The sequence below is a fragment of the Vicugna pacos genome, chromosome 17 (assembly GCF_048564905.1).
Source record: "Vicugna pacos chromosome 17, VicPac4, whole genome shotgun sequence".
Taxonomy (NCBI): Eukaryota; Metazoa; Chordata; class Mammalia; order Artiodactyla; family Camelidae; genus Vicugna; species Vicugna pacos.
Genome location: NC_133003.1, coordinates 4327668 through 4352322, shown reverse-complemented (window position 1 = coordinate 4352322; position 24655 = coordinate 4327668). Strand labels below are relative to the sequence as shown.

At 42.2% G+C, this 24655-nt stretch overlaps 1 protein-coding gene across 1 annotated transcript in view; it reads left to right on the top strand.

Annotated features, from left to right (window-relative positions):
- The window catches only part of LOC140686649 (serine/threonine-protein kinase Nek10-like), a 257489-nt gene that overhangs the window by 132177 nt on the left and 100657 nt on the right, over positions 1 to 24655 (top strand). The window contains exons 8-10 of the mRNA XM_072940852.1: positions 11888 to 11904; positions 21571 to 21576; positions 23902 to 23916. Of these exons, the coding sequence (XP_072796953.1) occupies positions 11888 to 11904; positions 21571 to 21576; positions 23902 to 23916 (38 nt within the window). The remainder of the gene's footprint in view (positions 1 to 11887; positions 11905 to 21570; positions 21577 to 23901; positions 23917 to 24655) is intronic.

Genomic DNA, 24655 nt, shown 5'->3' with positions numbered 1-24655 from the left:
GGCCTAGGATCACACATTTTCATTGTTACAGAAGCCAATACCAAGGAATAAACCAAGGTTTAGGGTGAAAAGCTTGAACCATCTCAAATGGTGTAGAAAAGAATAGTATTCAGAGGTCACACCTTGGTTAGAAAAGAGAAATTATTTATTTGAAGGTATTTTTAAATGTGTACAGTTAACCCTATTAACCAAAAATGGAGCAAAAATTTTTAACCCTTTTAGAACTTACAAATGGCATTTATTATGCTAGAAGTTAGGAAGAACTAACAGAAATTAGCAAATGAATGTTTTTTTCAACAGCAGCTTTAGGCCCATCAACTCTAAGCTGATAGATGCATTCTTTCACCAAAATAATATTCATTAAACTAACCAATGAGCCAAAATAAAAATAACTTGCCAGTCAGTGAATGGGCACTCTCTCAGTGTAAGAGCTGGCATTTAAGAGAAGACTGGGCACTGGGAAGGGAAGAATGTTGTGCCTGGATTCATGTCCCAACAGGCATGTTAACTTTCCCAAAGCGCTCACTTCTGAGCTTCCTGCAGGGAGCTGTCCCCTCACAGTGAAGCCAGAACCATTATTTTGTTCTCACTGTCTGAACTGTCTCAGAGCAAAGAATTTGTACCTTACACTGAGTCTTGTTTTGTTTTGTTTTGTTTTTTGGGTTTTTTTTTTTTGTCTTTTCTTGATTGCATTTAAATACTCTTTCTTGGTATACTTCTTAAATTATTTGTTGAAACCCTGTCTAGGCAAGATGAGAGAAAGGGAGACAGGTACATTAGAACCAAATCTTCCACATCCCCTTGCAACCCCCATGCCAGCACCCCTGGTCTGACAGGCTCCAGGCAAAAACACTGCCTTCGGCTAGGCCTTGACTGGGTGATTTGTCCTTTGCCGGTCCCCAGGTCCTTGCAAAATGAGGGGCAAAGTCAGGGCCACACTGGAACCCTGGCTTCCATGAGAGATGCCTCGGTGACTTACTAGACTCTACGGACCCCTCACAGGCTGTCCGGCACCTCCTCTGCCCAGTCCCCTTCAGGAAATGGATGCCTTCAGGTCAGGCACCTGAGTGAAATCCTATAGTGAATCTTAAAACCCCACATTCCTCACCCTGTAGCCCTCAGTGACCCACTCACCCAACCAAAACCTTTATAATTGCCTGGGAATCTGAACTCCGAGACTAGAAAATGCACAATGTCCAGGGGGGAAGCAGGGATAACAGCCAAGCAATGTCCAAGAAAGATCAGAGTATGTGATTTGGGGTGAGATGGAAAGGTTGGAGAGGTGGGACAGCACACCCTGTGATGAAGGTTAGGCAGATTGGCGGGGAAGGGGAGTTCAGGGACACAGCAGTGGTCTGCTTCCCTGCTGGGCTCCTGTCCCTCAATGATGGCTCATCTGAACTATATGAGCCGGTCAGTTCCCCTATTCTGACACCTTGGGCTCTAGGCCAGCCCCCAAGTAGAGAGACTGAAGCATCCACACCCATAAGCTTGGATACTGGCTCCTACCCACTGCAGGGGAACACAGACATCTCATCCAATGATGTCGCTGCTGAGCGAGCTCTTCTTGTGAATACTGCTCAAGTTTGTCAGGAAGAAATCTTAGGGGAGAATGCAAATCAGAGGGGATACCAGTTCGCACAGGTGTCTTGGCCCTGAGAGTGCAGCCCCGACCACGCAACCCGGCCCCGCCCCCGTGCCCTCCTCGGCCACGCCCCTGCCCCGGCCGCCGGCCCGCCCCTTGATCAGGCCAGTAGTCAGGCAGGAGTCAGTCTTTCCCAGCGGCCAGGGGCTCTTCTGAGCGCCGCTGTCCCTCCTCAGCCTGCCGGCGGCGGCGGCTGCACAGGCAGCGCCGCGGTCCCTTTAGGAGGCGCAGCTTGAGCCGAGCGGCGGCCGCGGAGGGGCCAGCCCAGAGCGTTGGCGGCGCCGGTGGCGTCCGCGTCGGTTTCCATGGAGGCGGCAGCAGCCGTTGTGGTTGCAGGGTCTGCGGAGGGGAAGGCGACGTTGATGCCCGCGGAAGGGACACGGTCTCTGACATGGTCCGCGGGCAGGACTGCTACTTGGGGCCGCCCTACAGCAAACTCTGGTACATCGGGGAAGGCTCCTGTGGCATGATGTGATTGTCCGCACCCCGTGTGCCGGCCGCGCACCCCCGCGCAGATTCCCAACCGACCTAGGCGTTCACAGCCGCGGCCTTGGCCTAGGACCCTCGACCCTGATTCCAGCGCCGACCCCGACCCCCGCCAAGCTGCCCCTTCTTCTGCGCGCCAGGACCTGGGGCAGGGCCTGGCCGCTCTTGCTGGGGCTTTGCTCCCGCAGCTTCCAGGTCGGCCCTCGCTCAGCGCGGGGAGTCGGGGAGGGGCTTAGGGCGTGGGGTCCGTGGCCCGTGGGTCCTTCGTGACCCCCAGGATGGGAACTTGAGCCCCCGCCCCAGGGGGCACCCCTCGCGACCTTCCCTTGACCACCCCGAGTGAAGCCGCCAATTCCTTCAGATGTTCAAGGCGTTTGCGCCCATGTTCGGGAAGTCGGTTGGTAGCGGCGTGTGTGCAGAAACCCTGTATCATTGTCTCTCTTCAGCCTTTCACCTTTGTTTCCCGCTGAAGGCTTAGCTTCAGCACCTTCCGCGGTGCCAGTGGTTCTCTCCTGAGTAAGATTTCTTGAAAGCATGAAGTGGCAGCAGTGTTGGTGTGGAAAGTTTTTCAAACCTGAAGTTCCCAAATGGATTCTGCTGTGGTAGTGTTCGAGGTTCAGGAAGGGTAAGTCAGCATCGCTGTCTTGATTTCTTCCAGGGTTATTTGGTTTTCGACCTCAGTTGACGCCCCCCCCCGCCACCGCCCCACTTTGAGCCCAACTGAGCTTTCCTACTAGCAGATAGGCATCTAGATGTCTTAGCACAATGACTGCGCGGTTTCCCTTCTAAGGCTTTAGCGCCCAGTGTGTATGCAGCCCAGATGGAGTTCTTGAAGAAGCAAGTGCAGGCTCCCGTGGCTGGCTTGAGATCCCTCAGAATCGTCCGTGGAATGTTGGTGATGGTGTTATTATTGATTTGTTGTTTTAAGTAGAACCAAGCACCTGTCGTCTTTTGTGCTGACGGAGACTTGTGGACTTGGAGGCTCCCTTCCACCTCAGCCTTCATGGGAGTGTGTCTCTTGTGTTGAATGAAGGAAGCAAACCATTTGTGAACACTGCATGTCAGATACTGTGCTTGGTACATTATTTCATGTTACCTGAACTGCGACCTGTAGAGAGGGAAAGGCCAGAGACAGCTGTCTTCCAGACGCGAAGCTGTCTGGAGGTGAAGCCAGTACTTATAGTCGCCCAAATAGTCAGATTTGAGATTGGAGCTTGAGATCCTCTTTCGGTTGCTGTAGCCCTTTTGATTGTTCCCTGTTTCCTAAATTAGTGTTGGCAATAATTTTGGAATTTTAGCCTATTTTACCCTTACAAGCAAATTGATTTCAGAAATGTAATCAAAATTGATTGTTCAAAATTTTAGGAATGCATAGAGGTAATGTTTTACCATGTTTGCTGGATAAGTACAAAGAGAATATATAATGTGTAAGAAAAACTTTTTGAATATTTCCTTACAGTTTGTGTAACCTTTTGTTAATAAATATCCGGACTTTAAAGCCATTCTAAGTGAAAGAAGACAAATATTGATGATCACATATTCTATGAATCCATTGAATTGGAAGTCAAGAATAAGCAAATCTCTATTTCATAGACATGAAATCCATCCCAGTTCACAGGTTAGAGGCTGTTCGTTTTCTCTCAGTCCTATTTTTGCGTACAACATCTTCTTTAAATGAATATGACCTTCATACTTATCATATTGCTTAATATGCCATGCATTCATTCTATATGTATGGACTATAAGAGTGTATCAGAAACTATTTATCCCTTCTTATAATAATAGACATTTGGGTTACTACATTTTTCATTAGTATGAATTCATGTTTTGAACATTTATACATGCATCTTTTTTGTAATAATCTGTTGTTTTAACATGTGTGAAGAAAATTTGCTAGCAGTGATATTGGGTCGTTGTGTCATAAATACACCTTAAATGACTTTTGAGTATTTCCTTTTTTATTACCTTGGTTTCTCTTTGGTTTTTGTGAGTCCATTTTGTGCTTTTGGTCTGTGGTCACCCTGATTCTCAAATACATTAACCCATTTCTCTCTCTGTTGTCTTTAAACACATGATTATATAATCTCAAACACATCCTGAAGAGAATGGAAACAAATCTCTATATCCTGGCTTCCCTCTCCCATCCTTAATGATTTTGATGCTTTATTTTACAACTTTATGTTTATTCTTTTGCAAATTCTTGCCGTTATTGCCTTTCCAATGATGGTTTTCTCATTTCTAGATTATCCTGCTTCTTTTCTCATCAGGGTCAAAAATTCTCAATCTTTTTTGCAGGGTAAGTTTCTTTTTGCAAGATTCTTTCCGTGTTTGCGTGTCCGTGAAACTTTTGATCTCTCTGGTTGTTCTAAAGTATTGTCTTTGTGTCATACGTTATGCTAGATTGCATGTTCTTCTCATTCAGGGATTTGTCTCTCTCTGTGAACTCCCTTCTTGGCCTGCAACATTTGTGTTGGGAAATCTGCTGAAAGCCTGATGGATTTTCTATTGTGATTCAATTGTTTTAGTTTTGTTGCAATTACAATCATTTCTTTATCATGAAATCAGGTGCTTTTCATGACAACATATCTTGTTGTAGGTCTGTTTGTGATTCTCTTGTTAGGATCCCACTGTGTTTCCTGTATTGGGAGAGCTGATTCTTTCTTCAGTTTGGGAAATGTTAGTCTGATTCCTTCAGTTCCCTTTTCCAAACCCTTTTCTCTTTCTTTTCCATCTGGGGCCCCTTTGATTCATAGAATGGCATACTTCTTATTATCTCAGGTTTGAAATACATGGCTTCCATTGGTTTCAACTTGCTTCTGTATGTCATGTTCAGATTGCGTGATTTCCCTTATCCTGTCTTTGTTTTTTTAGCCTTTTTTTATTGATTCATAATCATTTTCCAATATCTTGTCAAATTCGAGTGTAGAGCATAACTTTTCAGTTATATGTGAACATGCATATATTCATTATCACATTTGTTTTCTCTTGAGCTACCATAAGACCTTGTATATATTTCCCTGTGCTATACAGTATATAATCTTGTTTATCTATTCTACAATTCTGAAATCCCAGTCTATGTTTTCCCACCCCCACCCCCTTGGGAACCACAAGTTTATATTCTATGTCTGTGAGTGTATTTCTATTTTGTATTTATGCTTTATTTGTTTGTTTGTTTGTTTAGATTCCACATATGAGCGATCTCATATGGTATTTTTACTTCTCTTTCTGGCTTACTTCACTTAGAATGACATTCTCCAGGAGCATCCATGATGCTGGAAATGGCATTATGTTGTCGGTTTTTAAGACTGAGTAGTATTCTTTTGGATAAATATACAAGTTCTTCATCCAGTCATCTGTTGATGGACATTTTGGCCTTTTCCAAGTCTTGGCTTTTGCAAATAATGCTGTTATGAACATTGGGGTGCAGGTGTAATTCTGAAGTAGTTTTCCTTCTGGATATATGCCCAGGAGCAGGGTTCCTGGGTCATACTGTAAGTCTATTTCTAGTCTTTTGTTGATTCTACATACTGTTTTCCACAGTGGTTACACCAATCTGCATTCCCACAACCAGTGTAGGAGGGTTCCCTTTTCTCTACAGCCTCTCTAGCATTTGTCATTTGTGGACGTTTGAATGATGGCCATTCTGCATGATGTGAGGTGATATCTGATTGTAATTTTGATTCACATTTCTCTGATAATTAGTGATATTGAGCATTTTTTCATGATCATTGATCATTTATATGTCTTCCTCAGAGAATTGCTTGCTTAGGTCTTTTGCCAAGTTTTGGATTGGAGTGCTTGTTTTTTTCTTATTAATTCATATGAGTTGCTTCTATATTCTGGAGATCAAGCCTTTGTTGGTTTCATTTGCAAAAATTTTCTCCCGTTCTGTAGGTTGTCGTTTCGTTTTCCTTATGATTTCCTTTGCTGTGCAGAAGCTTGTAAGTTTCATTAGGTCCCATTTGCTTATTCTTGCTTTCATTTCTGTTGCTTTAGTAGAGTGCCATAGCAGAACAATTTTGAGATGTACGTCAGATAACGTTTTCCCTATATTTTCTTCTAGGAGTTTTATTGTGTCTTGTCTTATGTTTAAGTCTTTGATCCATTTGGGTTTGTTTCTGTGTATAGTGTGAGGGACTGTTTTAGCTTCATTGATTTATAGGCTGCTGTCCAGTATTCCCAACACCATTTGCCATATAGACTGTCTTTATTCCATTGTCTATTCTTGCCTCCTTTGTTGAAGATTAGTTGACCAAATGTTTGTGGGTTCATTTCTGAGCTCTTTATTCTTTTCCATTGGTCCATATGTCTGATTTTGTACCAATACCATGCTGTTTTGATGCCTGTAACTCTATAGGATTGTCTGAAGTGGGAGGGTTATTCCTCCAACCTCTTACTTTTTCTTAAGTAATGCTTTTGAAATTCTAGGTCTTCTATGGTTCCATATAAATTTGATTATTATTTGTTCTACTTCTATGAACTATGTCCTAGATAATTTGATAGGGATTGCATTAAATCTGTAGATTGCCTTGGGCAGTGTGACTATTTTATAAAAATGGAAAGACATCCCATGCTCCTGGATTGGAAGAATCAATATTTCAAAATAGTCTTCTTTAATTTCTTTAATCAGTGTTTTATAGTTCTCCATGTGTAAGTCTTTCACCTCCTTGGTTATTTTTATGACTAGGTGTTTTATTATTTTGGGTGCTGTTTTAAAGGGGATTGTTTATTTACTTACTTGTCCTTTTGGTTCATCATTAGTATAAAGAAATGTAACTCATTTTTGTACGTTAATCTTGTAACCTGCTACCTTGCTGAAGTCTTCAATTATTTCTAATAGTTTTTGTGTGGACCTTTTAGATTTTTCTATTTATATTATCATGTCATCTGCATATAGTGACACTTTTACCTCTTCTTTTCCGATTTTGATCCCTTTATTTCTCTCTCACGCCTGATTGCTTGACTAGGTCTTCCAAGTCTATGTTGAATAGGAGTGGTGATAGTTGACAGCCTTGTATTGTCCCAGACTTTAGCAATAAGCTTTTAAGGTTTTTACTGTTGAGCATTATGCTGACTGTCGGTTTGTAATATATAGCTTTTATAATGTTGATATATATTCCCCCTGTACCCACTTTGCTGAGAGTTTTTATCATAAATGGTTGTTGAATTTTATCAATTGCTTTTTCTGCATCTATTGAGATGACTATGTGGTTTTTGTCCTTTCTCTTGTTGATTTCATATATTACATTGGTTTGTGTGTGTTGAACCACACTTAGGTGTTTGAATTAGAGAGGTGGCAAATTGTGTTGGGTAACAATAGGGAATATTTAGAGCAAAAAGGTGTCTTCAGGTACTTTTCCATCCCTTCTCCACTCTTTCTTGTGACTTCCTACTCCTCAGTGTTCAAATCAATTCATTCTTGCTGGGCCCTTGTGTATATGAGTTCATTTCTCTTTCTTCCTGATAATATTAGTCCCTGCCATGTGATTTCTCTCTCCGAATATTTGCACATTCTGACGTGCTCACAAGCAGGCTTCTGACGATGTGTTAATAGAGATATGGACTTCCTGGTCCATAGTATCAGGTCCTTTAGGACAAAGAACAAATTAGATCATTTAGCATGGTTCTGGGAAAGATACAAGCATTCCAGCATCTCAAAGAATACATCTTTCTTTGTCAAGCCTGTTATTTGCAAACTTAATTCAATTCAGATGTGCAACTAATATATAATTCAGTTGTTTTATGAAAATTAATATCAATAAAATGAAAGAAAAGTAACATAAGTATAACTAGCCTTTTGAAAGAGAACAGAGTAATATATTTGTTCTGGATTGTGGAATGAACAAGTGTAAACTCAAGTCATGCTAGTTAGGGTAAAATTTTAATACTTATTTAATCCCATGCAGGGAGTACTGTGACAGACCCTCACTAATGATTACTGGGACTCAGCTATGCATTGCTACTGACTTGCTGATAACGATTTTCTCATTTTATGCAGCTTCCTCCAGCTCTGCAGCACAATTTGAAAAGAAGGGTTATAGAGAGATTCAAGAAAAACCTCTTCAGCCAGCAGATAAACACTTGCAACTTGAAATCTGAAATTAAAAATGTATGGTGTTCTACATATAGGAATTCTTCTTTGGCTACCAAATAAAAACACATCGTAGGAATTAATTTGTCTGCCTCCTGAGCTTTCATCCTCTATTTAAGCTCTGCCCACTATGAAAGGGCATTGTCCATGGTTGTCTTAGTCCATTTGGGCTGCTATAGTAAAAATACCATAAGATGATGTGTTTAGAAACAGCAGAAACTTATTGCTAACAGTTCTGGAACCTGGAAGCCCAAGATCAGGGTGCCAGCATGGTCGGGTCTGGCGTGGACCCACTTCTGGGTTGCAGACTGCTGACATTTTGTGTGTCCTTACATGGGAGAGGAGGCAAGGGAGCTCTCCCAGGCCTCCTTTTATGGGTGTTTTTAAAAATAGGACCACTTATATAAGGGCTTTATCCTTCTGGCCCAATTTTCCTCCTAAAGGGCCCACTTCCCAAAACCATCACCTCAGGGGTTAGGTTTCAATATACAACTTCGGGAATGACACAAACATTCAGACTGTATCATTGCTTAAAATAGTAAATCAAGGCTATGCCTTTTCCTCTAATTTTCTCACCTTCATTTCTGAAGCCATCAGTCTCAGAAGAGTAATAGAAATTTCTTTAAATATGATTGCATGTTTTCCTAAAAAATGTTATTAAATATCTCTAAGTGTGTGTGTATATATATACATTATATATATTATATATGTAATTTAATATCTCATACACAAACACACACAGACACACACACACACATATTAGACAGTTCTAGTCCAATCTTTAGTAGGATATTCTTCAACAAACCCCTGAGTTGAGCTTTGCAACTTGCAACAAGTCAGCTAACATCTGAGGCCATGATTTTTCTCAGCTATGAGGATGGAATGAACCATTTCTAAGGTTCTTTCCATAATCGACGTTGTGCAGTCTCCTAGGCTGTGAGTGCTGGTAGAGATTTCTATTCTTAAATAAGGAAACTAACTCACCAGCAAGTTAAACAACCAGGCAGAAGGAAAACTGCTTAGCTCTGGTTATCACAACTTGGTGACAGAAGCCCCTTTGTCCTGTTTGACAGCTGTAGAAATACAGGATCATCTTTGCTTTCAACCTGTCTGAAAGTCAGGTTCATTTAGCTGCTGAAGGATGCTCTGCCCCCTTGATATTTTAAGCCATGGTGGTTTATGCCCTTATGAAACCCTACAATCATGGAGGCAGGCCTTGCCTCGTGTGAGCTAAAGAGAGCTTCTGCTTGACATATTAACTATCTCCTTCACTGAAACTTTGTTTCCTCATCAAGAATTAATCTCCCCTTTCTCTATGAGTTTTCACTCTTACTGTTGTTTTAAGTAGCTCATCATTCAAACAGACTCGCTTTACTGTTTCTCCAAAGGTGGTGTATGTGTCTTGTTCATCTTTCATTCCCCAGGGTCATAACCAGGGCCTGATAGTTGCCTGATGGTTAATATTGTTGAGTATCAAATAGATTCTAGGTTGGTGCACCTGCATGCTGTCTAACATGGCCTAAGCTGGTTCTATTCTTTATTGATATGTAAGTATTTATACATTTGTATACTTCTCCATGAACAGAAATAAGCCACCTTGTCCCTAGTCTAAAACCTAAATGAGGCATTTGTGACCTGTTTTTCCCCTTTGTGATGTAATCTTTAGCTGCGGGTTTTGTTCAGAAATGTCTTTTTCATTCACTGTGCCATCATAGAGGAGGGGCCCATTAGTCTTTGACTGCCACAGCCGTCCCACACCATGGCCATGGAAGCAGTAGTATCAATACACGAAGTGCACTCAGTTTCCCCCTCCCCCTCTGAAGCTCCCCCTGAAATCCAGTGACTCCATGCCTGCAGTCTGAAAGTATTTTCATGGGATGACTATGCCTTACTTATGAACCACCTGAGACCTGGGGTATGCAGATGAGCCAAAACATGGATGCGCCCTTTTCTGGAAAATGACACTCTTTAATTTTTGACTCACCTGAGGTATCTTCAGTCCAGCCTGCTGAAACATGGCTAGAATTGCAGGAGAAATAATGCATCTGAGTAACTGGATAGGTGTCTCTGAAGACCAGGATTTTCAAAACAGGAGAGAAATGCAGCAGAGACAAATTAGAAGGAATTAATTCAAATTAGAATTGGAAAAATCAGTATGAATGAGCATGAATTTATAATAAATCTTATCTTTTAAAAAATATTCATATTTCCAAAAATTTCACTAAGATTGTTTAGAAACTACGTAATCAGCAGTGTGGTCCCTCTGCACCCACAGCTTTGGAAATACAGCCACTGGCAGCTCTACAGCAGAAACTGAATTAGACTAGGCTGAAATATTTTAACATCACAGGGTGCAGGGCAGGGATGCTGTCCAGGGCTCCCGAGGGTGTGTCAGAAGACTCAGGAGCCCACTGCTCTCTGTTGGATAATTAGAGCATTGAAGAGAATGATATCCACAGTGGATCAAAGGCACCAACTAATGTTTAATGATAGTGGAAAAAAAAAAAGAAAATCCCTTACTGGTTACCTTTGGAAGACAGTGAGTGAGCAACACCTTATTTCAAAAACTGTATACAGAAGGAAAGAATCAAACATTTATTCTGTCTTTCCCTTATGAATTCTGTCAGGGTAACTTAATTGATGAAAGGAAATTCTCTCATTACAGAATTCCTTCAGCTAATAAGTACCGAAGATGTAAAAATATTGTAATTTTGCAGCCCCTTTAAAGAAGTGATGGGTATAGACATGACCCTTCTTGGCTGCTGACATCACTGAAGAGGGACAGCCGTGCATCCCATGCTTCCTCATGGGCGTGTGTAGCACCATCTGTGAAATATACTGTAAAATAAATGCCTGAACCTACATCTGATCAACCTCTAAGATTTAAGTATTAGAAAATAGTGAGTGTAAATACTGATGTTTGTGTGAACAAAGTGGCCTCAAAAGCCTAATAAAACCTAATAGAAAGGAGCTTTAGGTTAGAAAAAAATGAAAAAAAAAAGGTAATACTTTGTGACTTAACATGTTATATATTTCAGTGAAAGAGGACAAGGAAAACCTAAAAGATAACAGATCAGAGGCCTGGCGAGTGAAGTGTGATGAGAAAAGTGCTGAAAGTTTTCTCACTTCTGACACCTAATCTCATTCATTTTGGCTTAATTTGCTTCCGAGTCCCTTAGTTGATTAGCTTTGAAGTCATTTATGTATTAATTGAATTGTATTAATTGAATTAAATGATTGGAATTTTAATAAATTCTGGCTTTTAGTGAATTACTCTTTCTTTTGCAGTGTTGAGAATTAATGGGTGGAGATAAAAATTAATTAATGGTGATTGAGAAAGATGTATTAAAAAACTTGTTTGCCTTGGCCAAACAAGAAGGCATTTTCACAGCAGATACATGAAAAAGTATAGATTTGGGCTATACATAATGTTCTGTTGAATAATTGGAGTTTATTCCTCCCACACCTGGTAAAAATTATATTTTGGTATTCCAGACCCTACACCATTATTTTTCTATCCATTTAAATTTTGTCCTCATAAGATTGTAGTGTATAAACTCTGTGTGTGTGTGTGTTTTTCACCTGATCAGGGAACTGTCTGCTTGCTTTCACTGTAAGTTGCCTGCCTCTAATTTATAAGTCCTTTTTTTCTGGATGGTGGGGAGGGTGTTTGGGGGAGGTAGTTTGGTTTATTTACTTACTTATTCTTAGAGGAGTTACTGGGGATTGAACCCAGGACCTCATGCATACTAAGCATGTGCTCTACCACTTGAGCTACACCCTGCCCCATTATAAGTCCTTTTGAAAGGTAGAAGATGGACCTTTATCTGTGTCAGAGGGATTGACAGCCGATGAGCCCCATTACCTCTTGCAGAGACATGCACAGAGGACTCAAGTGACTTAACTCTGAATGTGAAATAAGATGTAGATTTACTTTTTCTGTGTCAGTTATCTCAGGGATCTCCAGAACTAACTGAGCCCAGTTTTTTCACAGCAGATTACCATTTATTGCATCATTCATCAAGGGAAAACTTCCTTTCCCCAGATAACTCAACATGTAATGGTCTTCAACACAGGAATCTGGCTTTCATGAAGAAACTGACTGGTATTTTTCTATCTCTTTCTTGCTTACTTCACTTAGAATGACATTCTCTAGGGACATCCATGTTGTTGCAAGTGGCATTATGTTGTCATTTTTATGGCTGAGTAGTATTCTATTGTATATAACACAGGGAAATATATTCAAGATCTTGTAGTAGCTTATGGTGAAAAACAATGTGAAAATGAATGCATGTATATTCATTTATGACTGAAGAATTGTGCTGTACACAAGAAACTGACACAACATTGAAAACTGACTATAACTTAATTAAAAAAAGAAAAAAGAAACAGATTGTTTGGATCAACAGCTATCCTCAAAAGATTATCTCCAATTTAAAAAGAAAATAGTTCTTGTATTTATTATCTATGATGGTAGTTGAGAGGGACGTGCAGTAGGAATCTGGCAATTCCCTGAGATTTACTTTAGCCACTTGGGACAGCTTCCTTGAACATTGATTAATACCAGAAGCAAAGAGAATCCATGTGGTTAAATTGTATTTCCTTTTATTTCTTCTTAGGTGATGATGGGGAATCAAATCCCCAAAAGCAACCTGGGAGATAAAAGCATAAAGGAAGTGTTTGAATGAAACAGAAAATTTGAAACTTACCTGAAGAATCACATCAAACATACTTAATTTATTTTTTCTGGGAAAACTTCACATAGGGAGGCAATGTAACTTAGGGATTAAAGGTGCACACTGAGTCACTGAGTAGCTGACCTTGAGCAAACTATTTGACCTTGCTGAACCCCAGTTTCCTTGCCAGTAACATGGGGATAAAAATGTTACGTGCATTTTAGGATTATTGCAAGGATCAGTGTAAATACATAACAAATGCTTAGCCAGTATGCCTACAGGCTGAGTGTAATGTAACTCTCCCTGTTACGTGTGACTCTCAGAAGAAATCTTCAGGCTACTCTGAGGCTGTAGAATTACTGCATAATTTTTGAATCCCTGTAAACTACGGTTACATCCCTCAGTGTGGCAGAAACAGATGTGAACCTTTAAGGGTTAAATGAAAACCTGCCATTTCCTCAGCCAAAAACATCGCTCATTGCTGCTGTGCTTTTGTTAGTGCCTACCTTAGGCAAATCATTTCAGGTAATAATTATCAGACTTTCCCTAGGACTTGGATTCCTGGGAGAAAGCTCACCTGGGTAGCCAGAATTTCATTTAAAATAGCCCCTGAGGAATGTATAAGATCCAGATAAACTTTTGTTTACAGTCATTTGCTTTCTTTATTTTTTAAGTGAAGTATCATTGATTTGCAATATTGTGTTAGTTTCAGGTGTACAACAAAGTGATTCCGATACATATATATATCTGAATATATATTATATATTCCTTTTCAGAATCTTTTCCTTTTATATGTTTACAAGATATTGACTATAGTTCCCGATGTTGTACGGTAAATCCTTGTTGTTTATTTTATATACAGTACTGTGTATCTGTTAATCCCATACTCCTAATTTATCCCTCCCCCAGCCTTTCCCCTTTGGTAACCATAAGTTTGTATTCTGTGTCTGTGAGCAAGTTTCTGTTTTGTAAGTATTTGTATAATTTTTTAGATTCCATCTAAAAATTGGTATCATACAACATTCATCATCCTCTGACTGAGTTCACTTAATATAATGTGGCATTTATATACAATGGAATACTATTCAGCCATAAAAAAGATTTTAAAATAATGCCATTTGTAGCATCATTGATGAAACTAGAGATTGTCATACTAAATGAAGTAAGTCAGAGAGAGGAAGACAAATATAACATGACATCAACTGTATGTGGAATCTAAAAAGAAAACAAGACAGCTGAAGTTATTTACAAAAGAGAAACAGACTCAGAATGGAAAAAGTCACTTGCTTTTAAAATTATCTCCCAGGGAAGGTCAGTCAGTCACAGGCCAGACTTCTGACAGCAGCAGCTCCGATGAGGGAAGAGCTCCAGTTGAAATCTCTCAGTGGTCAGAGAGTGACTTGACAGGCATTTCCAGAAGCTGGACACACCACCCCAGAGTGGAATGGTTGTGTTCATTGTCACAGCTGGCTGGGCAAAAGGGAAGACAGCAGAACCATGAAGCACTTTGGGGTTTAAGCCATGCTCAAAAAACATGCTGCCAGGATTCACATCCTTACGCTTCCCCTCAGCCTTCAACCCGTTCTCTTCTCTCTCCTGAATGTCAGGGGAGCTCCTGGCCTCTATGTGTTGATTGATTTGAGTGGAAAATGGTCAACACTGCTTTGGGTGGCACCAGAGTAGGTTAAGCGCTGGCACTCAGAATAAACAGCAAAAGAAATATTGTCTTCTAGCTTTAAGTGCATTTTATTTCCCCCCTGGCAGCCAAGGGAAATGGTCAGATCTTTGTTGTCGTTCACTGGCTATTACTTCCTCCACTAAAAATTTATCCTTGCTTATACATTTCCACTCTTTTTGTCTTGTGGATGTGGGAGAGTTTCTTAACCTTTTCTTTGCCTTTCAGGTAGTTTGTGTTTAGAGTCACTCCTTTCCTGTTCATAAGACACACACACACCCATACACACACGCACACATACACACACACACACACACAACTTAATTGACCAGTTTATCCAATGCCTTTAAATGTTGAGTATTATTTTTGATGGCCACCCCAAAAGTGGAAAGCTATTAAAGGAAGAGAAATGAAGCATCTGAGTATGCAAAGTGAAGATAATTTGGAATGTGTTTCTAAGTACTCATCTTCATCATTAAGAAATTGACATTTTTCACTGCATAATTATGATTGCCAATAAAATCCATCTGAGAAAACATGAACCTTGTGCCAGACTTGCAATAATTTCTCTATTTCAGGTCTTCCCACCAACTTTGATCTGGAGGAGGGCATCATGTATGAACAGATGCAGGTGAGGTGTCTGCAGTGCCTCTGAATGATTCTATTTTGTTGCTTTTAATTCAGTACTAACCTGATTTCTTTTTCCATTTTAGACTGTGATTGAAGAAGTCCTAGAGGAAAGTGGGTATTACAATTTTACTTCTAACAGGTGAGATCCAGGGTTTGCTTTCAAATATTAATGTTCCGTTTAGAACTTAGAATTCATCCCCACCAACCTTAAGTGAAAACTGGCAGCCAGTGCTGGGCAGGGGACACATGGACAGAATCCCCAGGATGAACCTTTGCAGCAACTGCTGGGACTTTCCTGAGAACCCCCTTCTGGCCAGCTTGCCACAGGCGGCTGGGTCTTCACACTTGACCCTGTGTTTTCCCACCGCCAGAAGCTGCAAGAAGGAAGCCCAGAGGTCCCTGATGGCCAGGAGAGTGCAGCTCCACATTGGGCATCAAAATTTCTTACCAAACTCAGGTCCAGCAGCTAGCCGCTCAAAAATCAGTACTCAGGAGTGACAAATGTTGGTAGAAAGGACAGTTGCCTTTTATTCGAATGCTGGCCGTCTGGGGAGATGGTGGACTTAGTGTGTACCAAAAACAACTCCAAAGGGTCTGCTCGATCATGAATGTTTTAAAGGGAAAAAGGAAGTGACCTCAGTTAAATCATGGAGATGGGGGTCAGAGTCATTTCTTCCCCTGGCATGTGCAAGCTTGACGATTTCTTGTGATTTTTCTTTAGACGCCGTCTTGTTCACATAGTTTGTTCACGGGATGACTGAAGGGGAATCTAGGAAAGAGATCTGGTCATCTGATAATTACTTAGTCTCCATTTCTACTTCTTTGATCTAGGAAGCAACCAACATATTAGGCAAGGTATTGTGTGATCAAAAGATTTGAAAGGTGCTGTAGGGCTGGGGTTGAGCAGGGCATGTGGGTGCCTAATTTAATTTTAGTCACCAGACAAAGGGACCTTCTGCAGAGGGCTCTTTCCTGAAAAAAGCTGCTTTTCATTAATCTATTTGAGAGGCAATCCCAGAAAACTCTGATAGGGTATTGAAATCAATGAAGCAAGTTACCATTGTGGTGTCTGGAACTTGACCCCATTGGGACTCTGAACACTCTAGGGCTCAGGTAGCTGGAATACTGATCTCTGATTCCTATCAGTCCTTGCTGGAGTCCTTTTTCCTCTCGGGACATTATTTCCTTGGCATTCCTGGCCTCCTCTAAGAGTGGGCAAAGCAGATTTTAGAGGCCAGATAAATCCTCAGGAAAAGGAATGCAGATGCTGGCGGTTGGAAGTAAGACCAGTACATTTTGAAGGTGTTTGAATGAGGGAATATGGGCGCTGCCCAGTGTCTACTATAAATGAATTCTCTCTGGGATTTGTCGAGGAGCCCACTGGTAACTGTATCATCAGATCGACCGTGAGCCACCACTTACAAATCCTGTATGGCTAAAGTTGCTTTAGGAGGCCTGTAGAGTCTGCTGTCCCAAAGTGGCCTTTTCTGCCTGGAGATACAGCCTTTCAGTCAAGCTGATGTAGCTGTCAGGTGACCGCTATTTAAATTATTCTCAAAGTCTTTCCCAAAGATAACTATTAGCCTTGGAAAGAGAAAGAAGTCTTAAGAACAACTTGCTACTGTCATTATATGGAAATTATATTCTTTTTTTGACATTAATTCAGTCTGCAGCCTTTTTTTCTCTTCTGTTACAACAAGTTATTCTTATGAATCACACATAAGCATATTCAACAGCTTGTTCTTTTGGCTTCACAATATATTTCCAAAATTCTACCTTTGTAAGTTTAGTTCTGCTGTGATTTGTAACTTCAGAGAAATGAAAGCATATTGTTAATAGAAATCACCCACTCCATCATCACTGTGCTCCCACCATCCTGGAGGGATTTGGATCGCTCATTTTCTACTTTTGATCTGAATACATTCAGCCTTCCACGGATGGTGTGAATGTCTCTGTCCTTGACTTTTGGCAACTTCTTATTTCAAGTGCCCTTGCTTGTGGTGGGGCAAAAATCATACTTACCACTGTTGCATCTGCATTTTCTCAGAGACTCAGGATCATGGGCTATGACTGTCTTCAAATTTTTGCAGAGAATAAACTAAGTAAATGTGCAAGGAACTTTGGGAGGCTCTTACAAGAGGTCTTATTTTTCCTTTTTTAGAAATACTAATTTCAGTCTTACTTTCAAATATATGGTTATCCTTTCAATTCTATGATTATTGAGTTTTTAAAAAATCAAATACTACTCTATTTTCCAAGACATATTCCTGTATTAAAAGACATTGCAGATTTACTTGTTATGGTAAATAGACAAGATGATGCTTAATAATGAAGGTGAAATTGTTTAGTTATATTCAGAATTGTGAATACAATATGAAGACATGATTTAAATGATCAAGTTAAAGCAATATATGATGGTTATGATGTGAACTTTTCTAAAAATGCTCCAAGTTAAAATGAATAATCCATTTAAAGAGCCAAATGGCTGTGACATTCCCTCTTCAGTTTCTAATAGCAATGATAGGATATATCACTGGGAGACAGTTTTCATGATTTACTAGTAAAAATAACCCATGTTAGTGCTTAATGACATTACTTGTTTACTGGTGTCCCCAATTAATTTCCAAGAAGTAAATCAGGCTCCGCATAGACACCTAATACTTCACAAGCTGAAAACACACATAATTCCAAATACAAATCAGATCAGCTGTGACAGTCATTATTTATCCATAGTCAAAGTATAGACGAAGCTAAATATCACAGGACATTCAGAGGTAGTTAGAATTAGTACTTAGAATCAGTAGAGTGTATTTTCCCAAATAGGTTTTGTAAATAGCCAATATCATCAAAGATGTTAATAGATGCTCCCTGAAAAATAAAATTCCATGAACAAATATATTTGGGAAATTCTGAGTGTATGTTTTTCCATTTTTGGAGAAAGTTAACAGGGATTAATACATTAAGTACTTTGAGGTGCACTGTAGGAAAGAAGTCTGCTGACCTTGTTTACCCCAATGAATCTTCATCTTTTATTTGGAACACAAACTGAGAACACCTGCCCAAGAAATACGGTTAGAAATAGGAAGTGTTGTTTTAACTCCTCCACCAGAATTAATCCAAATCTGCTACTGTTCCCATCATCCTCTTAATCATCATTGTCATCACTGCAAAATAGTATTCAATGGTCTTGGTTCATCACCATGGACAGAGAATTACGTGCCAAGTCCTGTATAACTCAAGTTTACAATATAAGTCTGTCCGTTCAATCTTAGACACATGTGTACAAAGCATCCAGACAACAGCTAAAGCATTAAGCCAAGATATGGCACATTTTCAGCTTAGATCATGGAGTTTATGTGTAGTTAGGGATAGAGAGATGTGATTCTCAAACTGAATATCAGGACAAGGCCATTATCTAGCTATAAGCTGTCTTCGGGGAAGTTACCAAAAACTGTTTAAGTAATGGTAAGATTGCTTGGGCAGTCAGGAGGCAGACTGTCTTGGGCACAAAATGCTGCATTAGTTAAAGAAAATGGTAGCAGAAACAGAAACATCAGTGAGGGACCCTTTCCACAATGAGGACTTTGGGAAGTGGGGGTAGTATGGAGTTGAACTGAAGACAGCTGTGTAAGAAAATGTAACAGGGCTCAAACAAGATGGGCCAGCCCCAGAAGGGCTCTACTCCTGATGATTTGCAGGCTTGTCTCATTAATTACATCTGATACACACATAAAAGTTCGCTTCCTTACCAGAAGTTTACAGCCTGGCACGCCTGAACTGATCAGCGTTGTTTGTGAGAGTAAAAGCGTTGTGTTTTGTAAGTGAAGAGATGACCAGCATATCATCCTTGTATACTTAGGATTATGCATTAACATTTTATTTTGTGACAATGAAATAAGTGTTGAGATTTTTTAAAAAGTACATTGAATCAGCTTGCATTGCTTTTCCTTTCAGTTAACTGTTGAAAATATGAAATAGGCATTTAATATACAGGCTACTGTGGAGAGGTGATTTTTCCACTCTAAAAGGTTACTAGTTCCCACTGAGTTTATAGTTTGAGAAACACAGTGTTAACAGTGAACTTCAGCAAAATGCAGCTTTCTGACAATCTCCCCTTTCTGTCCTGTTTAGAATCACATTTTGATTCCATGTGACTTGTGTACTTATATACCTGTGCTGCTGCTTTTGAAATTGAATGTGTGAACTAAAACATCTGAGGCTGTAACTAACTCTTTCCACTTCCGACTCTTCCAGATATCACTCCTATCCCTGGGGCAATAAGAATCACCCAACCAACAGATGAAAATGCTGCATTTTAAGTTGATGTGGTTTTCCCAGTCAAGTTCAAGTTCTGGACGTGAGGCACTACTGCAAGATGCCCTGGGATGGGGAGCTACTAGAGGAGTGTGGAAGAGAGAAGACCGGCCTGCCTCATTGGCAGTACGGTCCCTTCCTGGAGGCTCATCCTGGGGGTGTGTTAGATGCAGTATGATGGAGCTGTCAGCGTGCTCCTGGGGGAAGTTGCTGCAAAATTCATCTGTGAGAAGGAAACCCACTCCTCGCCGAACTGTTCTCCAAGTTCAAAACAAAACAAAACAAAAAAAACTTGTCCTATTTTTCAAAGGAATATTTTATATTTTTAGAATTGCTGAAAGTATTTATGTAAAGGCGTTTAGACTTCCATGTATAAAAAATAGTTTTAGATAAAATTATAAGACCCAGAACAGTTAATATATTGGGTGATTCACTGAGCCCTCCATTTTTCTGCTCTTAAAAGAAATTCAGACTATATGACTTTGTAGCTTTTTGTTTGCTTTAATGAAGCGATTGGTTTTCTCTTAACCACTCAGGTGCTAGTGGTCTTGAACTCTAAGACAGCGTAGACAGTATTTGCAACCTTGCACAGCCTCTGAGAACAATTGTCAGATTTACGATGGACCAATAGATGATACTGACCTATAGTATGTGTATACGTGTATACATATTTAAGGGGAGGAAGGAGGTTTCCATTAGGCTAATGCTTTGCTGCTAATGAAACTCATAGTGTTTTTATAGCACTTTCAAGAGTCACAGTCTATGAAAGAGATGCGGTATTCTTTATTCTGGGTCCCTTGTAACTAACACTGCCTACATTGGAGTTAAGTTTTTCTTGTTTAAGAACTTTAAATGAAAATAAGTTATATAATAAAAATATAAATTTCTTCTTTATTCACTGAGACGTCTCTAGAAAAGAGAACTCGTAATGCCAAAACAGTGCACATTCCTGTGTAGGGTCAATTTATGATGAAAATTCTCTAGATTCTTGTTAGGCTAAAATCTCTCTAATTGGCTTCTTATAACTGGGGTAATATCAAGAAATTATTGTGAAGTCAGACTACTTCTAGCTATTTTAAGAACATTTTAATTCTATGTAAGTCATCTGAAAGCTGAAATTATGCTTTTTATTTACTTCTCACTAAATTCTGTATTTACACTGATATACGATGATCAAGTAGTTTTGTTATAGTATGATCAAATAGAATATAGTTAAATATGTTTACAGTGCTTGAAACACAACATTTTGTATAGGATGGGAAAATCTCAGTGTGAATTCATACCATTTTTACAATGAGTATGTTTAATACTTTAATTATATATCCAAATTCCCTTGGACTAATGCCTTTGAAAACTGCCAGTGAATCTTTGTCTTTAAGCCAAATTAATAATTACAAATACACTGTAATTTAAAGTAACAGATGAGAATATAGAAATGAAAATTTCAGTTTGGGCCTTCAACCAAATACATTCGTGTAAAATGTACATGTGAAATCGTAAGGCTGTGATGCTGTTGATTTAAGCAAGTTAAAATTTGGTTTCTGTTCCGGCTTCATTTGAACCTGCAGAGTTATATTTTTATCTCTTTTTCACATGTGGAATGGCCATGTCTTTACTTGTACAGAAGCCTAGGGTCACACATTTTCATTGTGACAGAACCAATACCTAGGAATAAACTAAACTTTAGGTTGAAAAGCTTGAACCATCTCAAATGGTGTAGAAAAGGATAGTATTCAGAGGTCACACCTTTTTTAGAAAAGAGAAATTATTTATTTGAAGGTATTTTAAATGTGTACAGTTAACCCTATTGACCAAAAAGGGAGCAAATTTTTTAACCCTTTTAGACCATACTAATGGCACTTATTATGCTAGAAGTTAGTAAGAACTAATAGAAATTAGCAGATGAATGTCTTTTTCAACAGCAACATTTGGCCCATCAACTCTAAGCTGACAGATGCATTCTTTGACCAAAATTATATCTATTAAATTACCCAATCAGCAAAAACAAAAGGAAACTGCTAGTCAGTGTATCAGCTGTCTCCCAGTGTAGGAGCTGGCTGTTAAGAGAAGACTGGGCATTGGGAAGGGAATCACTTTGTGCCTGGAGTCACGTCCTAACAGACATGTTAACTTTTCCAAAGTGCTCACTTCTGAGCTTCCAACAGGGAGCATGCCCCTCACAGTTTAGCCAGAACCATCATTTTGTTCTCACTCTCTGAACTGTCTCAGGGCAAAGAAGTTGTTCCTTACACTCAGTGTTGTTTTGTTTTGTTTTTAGGTGGTTTTTTTGGGGGGGTCTATTCTTGATTTCATTTAAATTCTCTTTCTTTTGTATACTATTTAAATTATTTATTGAAATCATATCTAGGCAAGATGAGAGAAAGGGAGACAGGTACATCGAAAGCAAGATCTTCCATGTCGACTTGCAACCCCCCTGCCAGCACCCCTGGTCTGACAGGCTCCGGGAAAAAACACTGCCTTCGGCTAGGCCTTGACCCAGGTTTATGGGACCATTGCCGGTCCCCAGGTCCTTGCAAAATGAGGGGCATAATCAGGGCCACACTGGAACACTGGCTTCCATGAGAGATCCCTCGCAGACTGGCTAAAATGTCGGGACCACTCCCAGGCTGTCCGTCACCTCCAGGCTGTCCGTCATCACTGAGGGGTTCTTCCAGGGTTGGCCAAAGCCCCTCTTCCGGGGTGCCGTCGCTCAGGAAAGGTTGTGCCTTTTCCAGAAGGCTGGCTTCTGACAAGAGATCATCTAAGAGGCTCCCTGAGCCTGTGGCGCCTGAGGGCTCGGGCTGCGGGTGGAGCGGAGGAGACCTGAGTTGATCCAATGGGGCCTGCTGCTGCCACAGGTGTGTCTCGGCCTGTTCGGGCTGCAGAATTGCCGCGTGAGGGCTGCGTGGCTGAGCCGGATGCTGCCCGGTCTGTGGAGGACCGCTGCGGGGGATAGGCTGAAGGGGTGCTACCGCACCAGGGTGCAGGCTGTCGTGCGGGCAGGGCCCTCCGTGAGCGGAGGGCGTGAGTGCCGCGTGCACGGGTGCAAGACCCCCTCCTGGACTCGGCCCTGCTGTGTTGCCGCTGGGGTCTGTTCCCAGATGTGGAGGGTTCTCAACTCCCTGCGAAGCAGGGGTGGGCTGGAGCACCAGGAGCATCAATGGCTGGCCCACCCAGCCACCAGGGGGAGCACAAGGCACAAAGAAGCTGGGGGACAGAGGAGGGGCTGCCGCGGCAAGGGACCGGAAGCTGTCCAGTGGATCAGTTGGAGGCAATTGATGAGCACCGTTGTGGATGTTGGGCGGGGGCCTTTGGTCCGATGGGACAGTCGGGGTGGTCTGGCATCGGGGTCTTCTGCCCGGGCCTTGGCAGGCGCCCCTCTGCTCTGCTCCGGGTGCTGAGCTCTCCGGTTTTGAAACCATATCTAGGCAAGATGAGAGAAAGGGAGACAGGTACATCAGAAGCAAAATCTTCCACGTCGCTTTGCAAACCCCATGCCAGCACACCTGGTGTAACATTCTCTGGAAAGTCATTGCCATTGTCTAGGATTTGACCTATGATGATGTGAGCTTTGACGTTCCCTTGGTCCTTGAGAAATTTGGGGCAAATCAGGGCCACCCAGGACCACTGGTGTCCAAGAGAGATTCATCGTTGACTGGGTAGAGTGTTGGGTCCCCTCACTGGCTGTCCGCACATTCTCTACCTCGTCCCCTTCATGAAATGTATGCCTTCAGCTTATGCACCTGATTGAATTCGTATAGTGAAACTTAAACGCACCATTCCTCACCGCAATCCGCTCAATGACACACTCACAAAACGAAAACTTTCATAAGTGCCTGAAAATGTGAACTCCGAAAAGGCGCACTGTCCAGGGGGGAAGCAGGGGTGAGAGCCAGGCCATGTCCACGAAGGATCCGAGCATATGAGGTGGGGTGAACAGGAAAGGCTGAATAGGTGGGCCAGAACTCGCTGTGATTGAGATAAGGTAGTTTGGGACGGGGACAGGGGGATTGTGGGACACAGAAGTGGTCGGCTTCTCTCCTGGGCTCCTGTCCCTCATCGATGGCTCATCTGAACCTTACGAGCCGGTCAGGTCCCCTGCTCGGCCACCGTGGGGTCTCGGCCAGCCCCCATCGAGGGTGACTGAGGCGTACACACTCCTCAGCCTGGAACCCGGCTCTACCCAGTTCTGGGGAACACGGACGTCTCAGCCCATGCTGTCCCTGCTGGGCGAGCTGTTGTTCTGAAAACTGGTCATGTTCGGAAGGAAGAACTCTTTAAGGCGAGAATACAAATCTGGGTGGATGACAGTTCACACACTTGTCTTGGCCCTGAGCGCGCAGCCCCGCCCCCTGGCCAAAGGAGCCAACCCGAGTGCACGCAGCCCGGCCCCGCCCAGGTGCCCCCTCGGCCACGCCCCTGCACCGGGCGCAGGCCCGCCTCTTGATCAGGCAGGCAGGCAGGATGCAGTTGTTCCAAGCGACCCGGGGCTTTTAAAGCGCCGCTGTCTCTCCTCAGCCTGCCAGAGGCGGCGGCTGCACAGGCAGCGACACGGTCCTTTTCGGAGGCGCAGCTTGAGCCGAGCGGCAGCTGCGGAGTGGCCAGCCCAGATCGTTGGCTGCGCCGGTGGCGTCCGCGTCGGTTTCCATGGAGGCCGCAGCGGCGGTTCCCGCGGTGGCGGCGGCTTCGGCGAAGTGGGCGCGGCCGCGGCGGAGGCTGCGGACAAGGGCTCCAAGATGGCCCGCGGGCAGGCGTGCGACGTGGGGCCACCCTACAGTAAGCTCTGGTACATCGGAGAAGGATCCTGAGGCATGATGTGGTGATTGTCCGCACCCCGTTTGCCGGCCGCACACCCCCGCTCAGCATCCCGTCCGACCTATGCGTTCGCAGCCGCGGCCTTGGCCAAGGACCCTCGACCCTGATTCCAGCGCCAATGCCGACCCCGCCAAGCCGCCCTGTCTTCTGCGTGCCAGGAGTCCAGGGCAAGGCCTGGCCGCTGTTGCTGGGGCTTTGCTCCCGCAGCTTCCAGGTCGGCCCTCGCTCAGCGCGGGGAGTCTGGGGGTGGCTAAGAGCATGGAGGCCGCGCCCCGCTGAGGACTTTCGTGACCCCCAGGACGGGAAGTTGAGTCCCCGCCCCA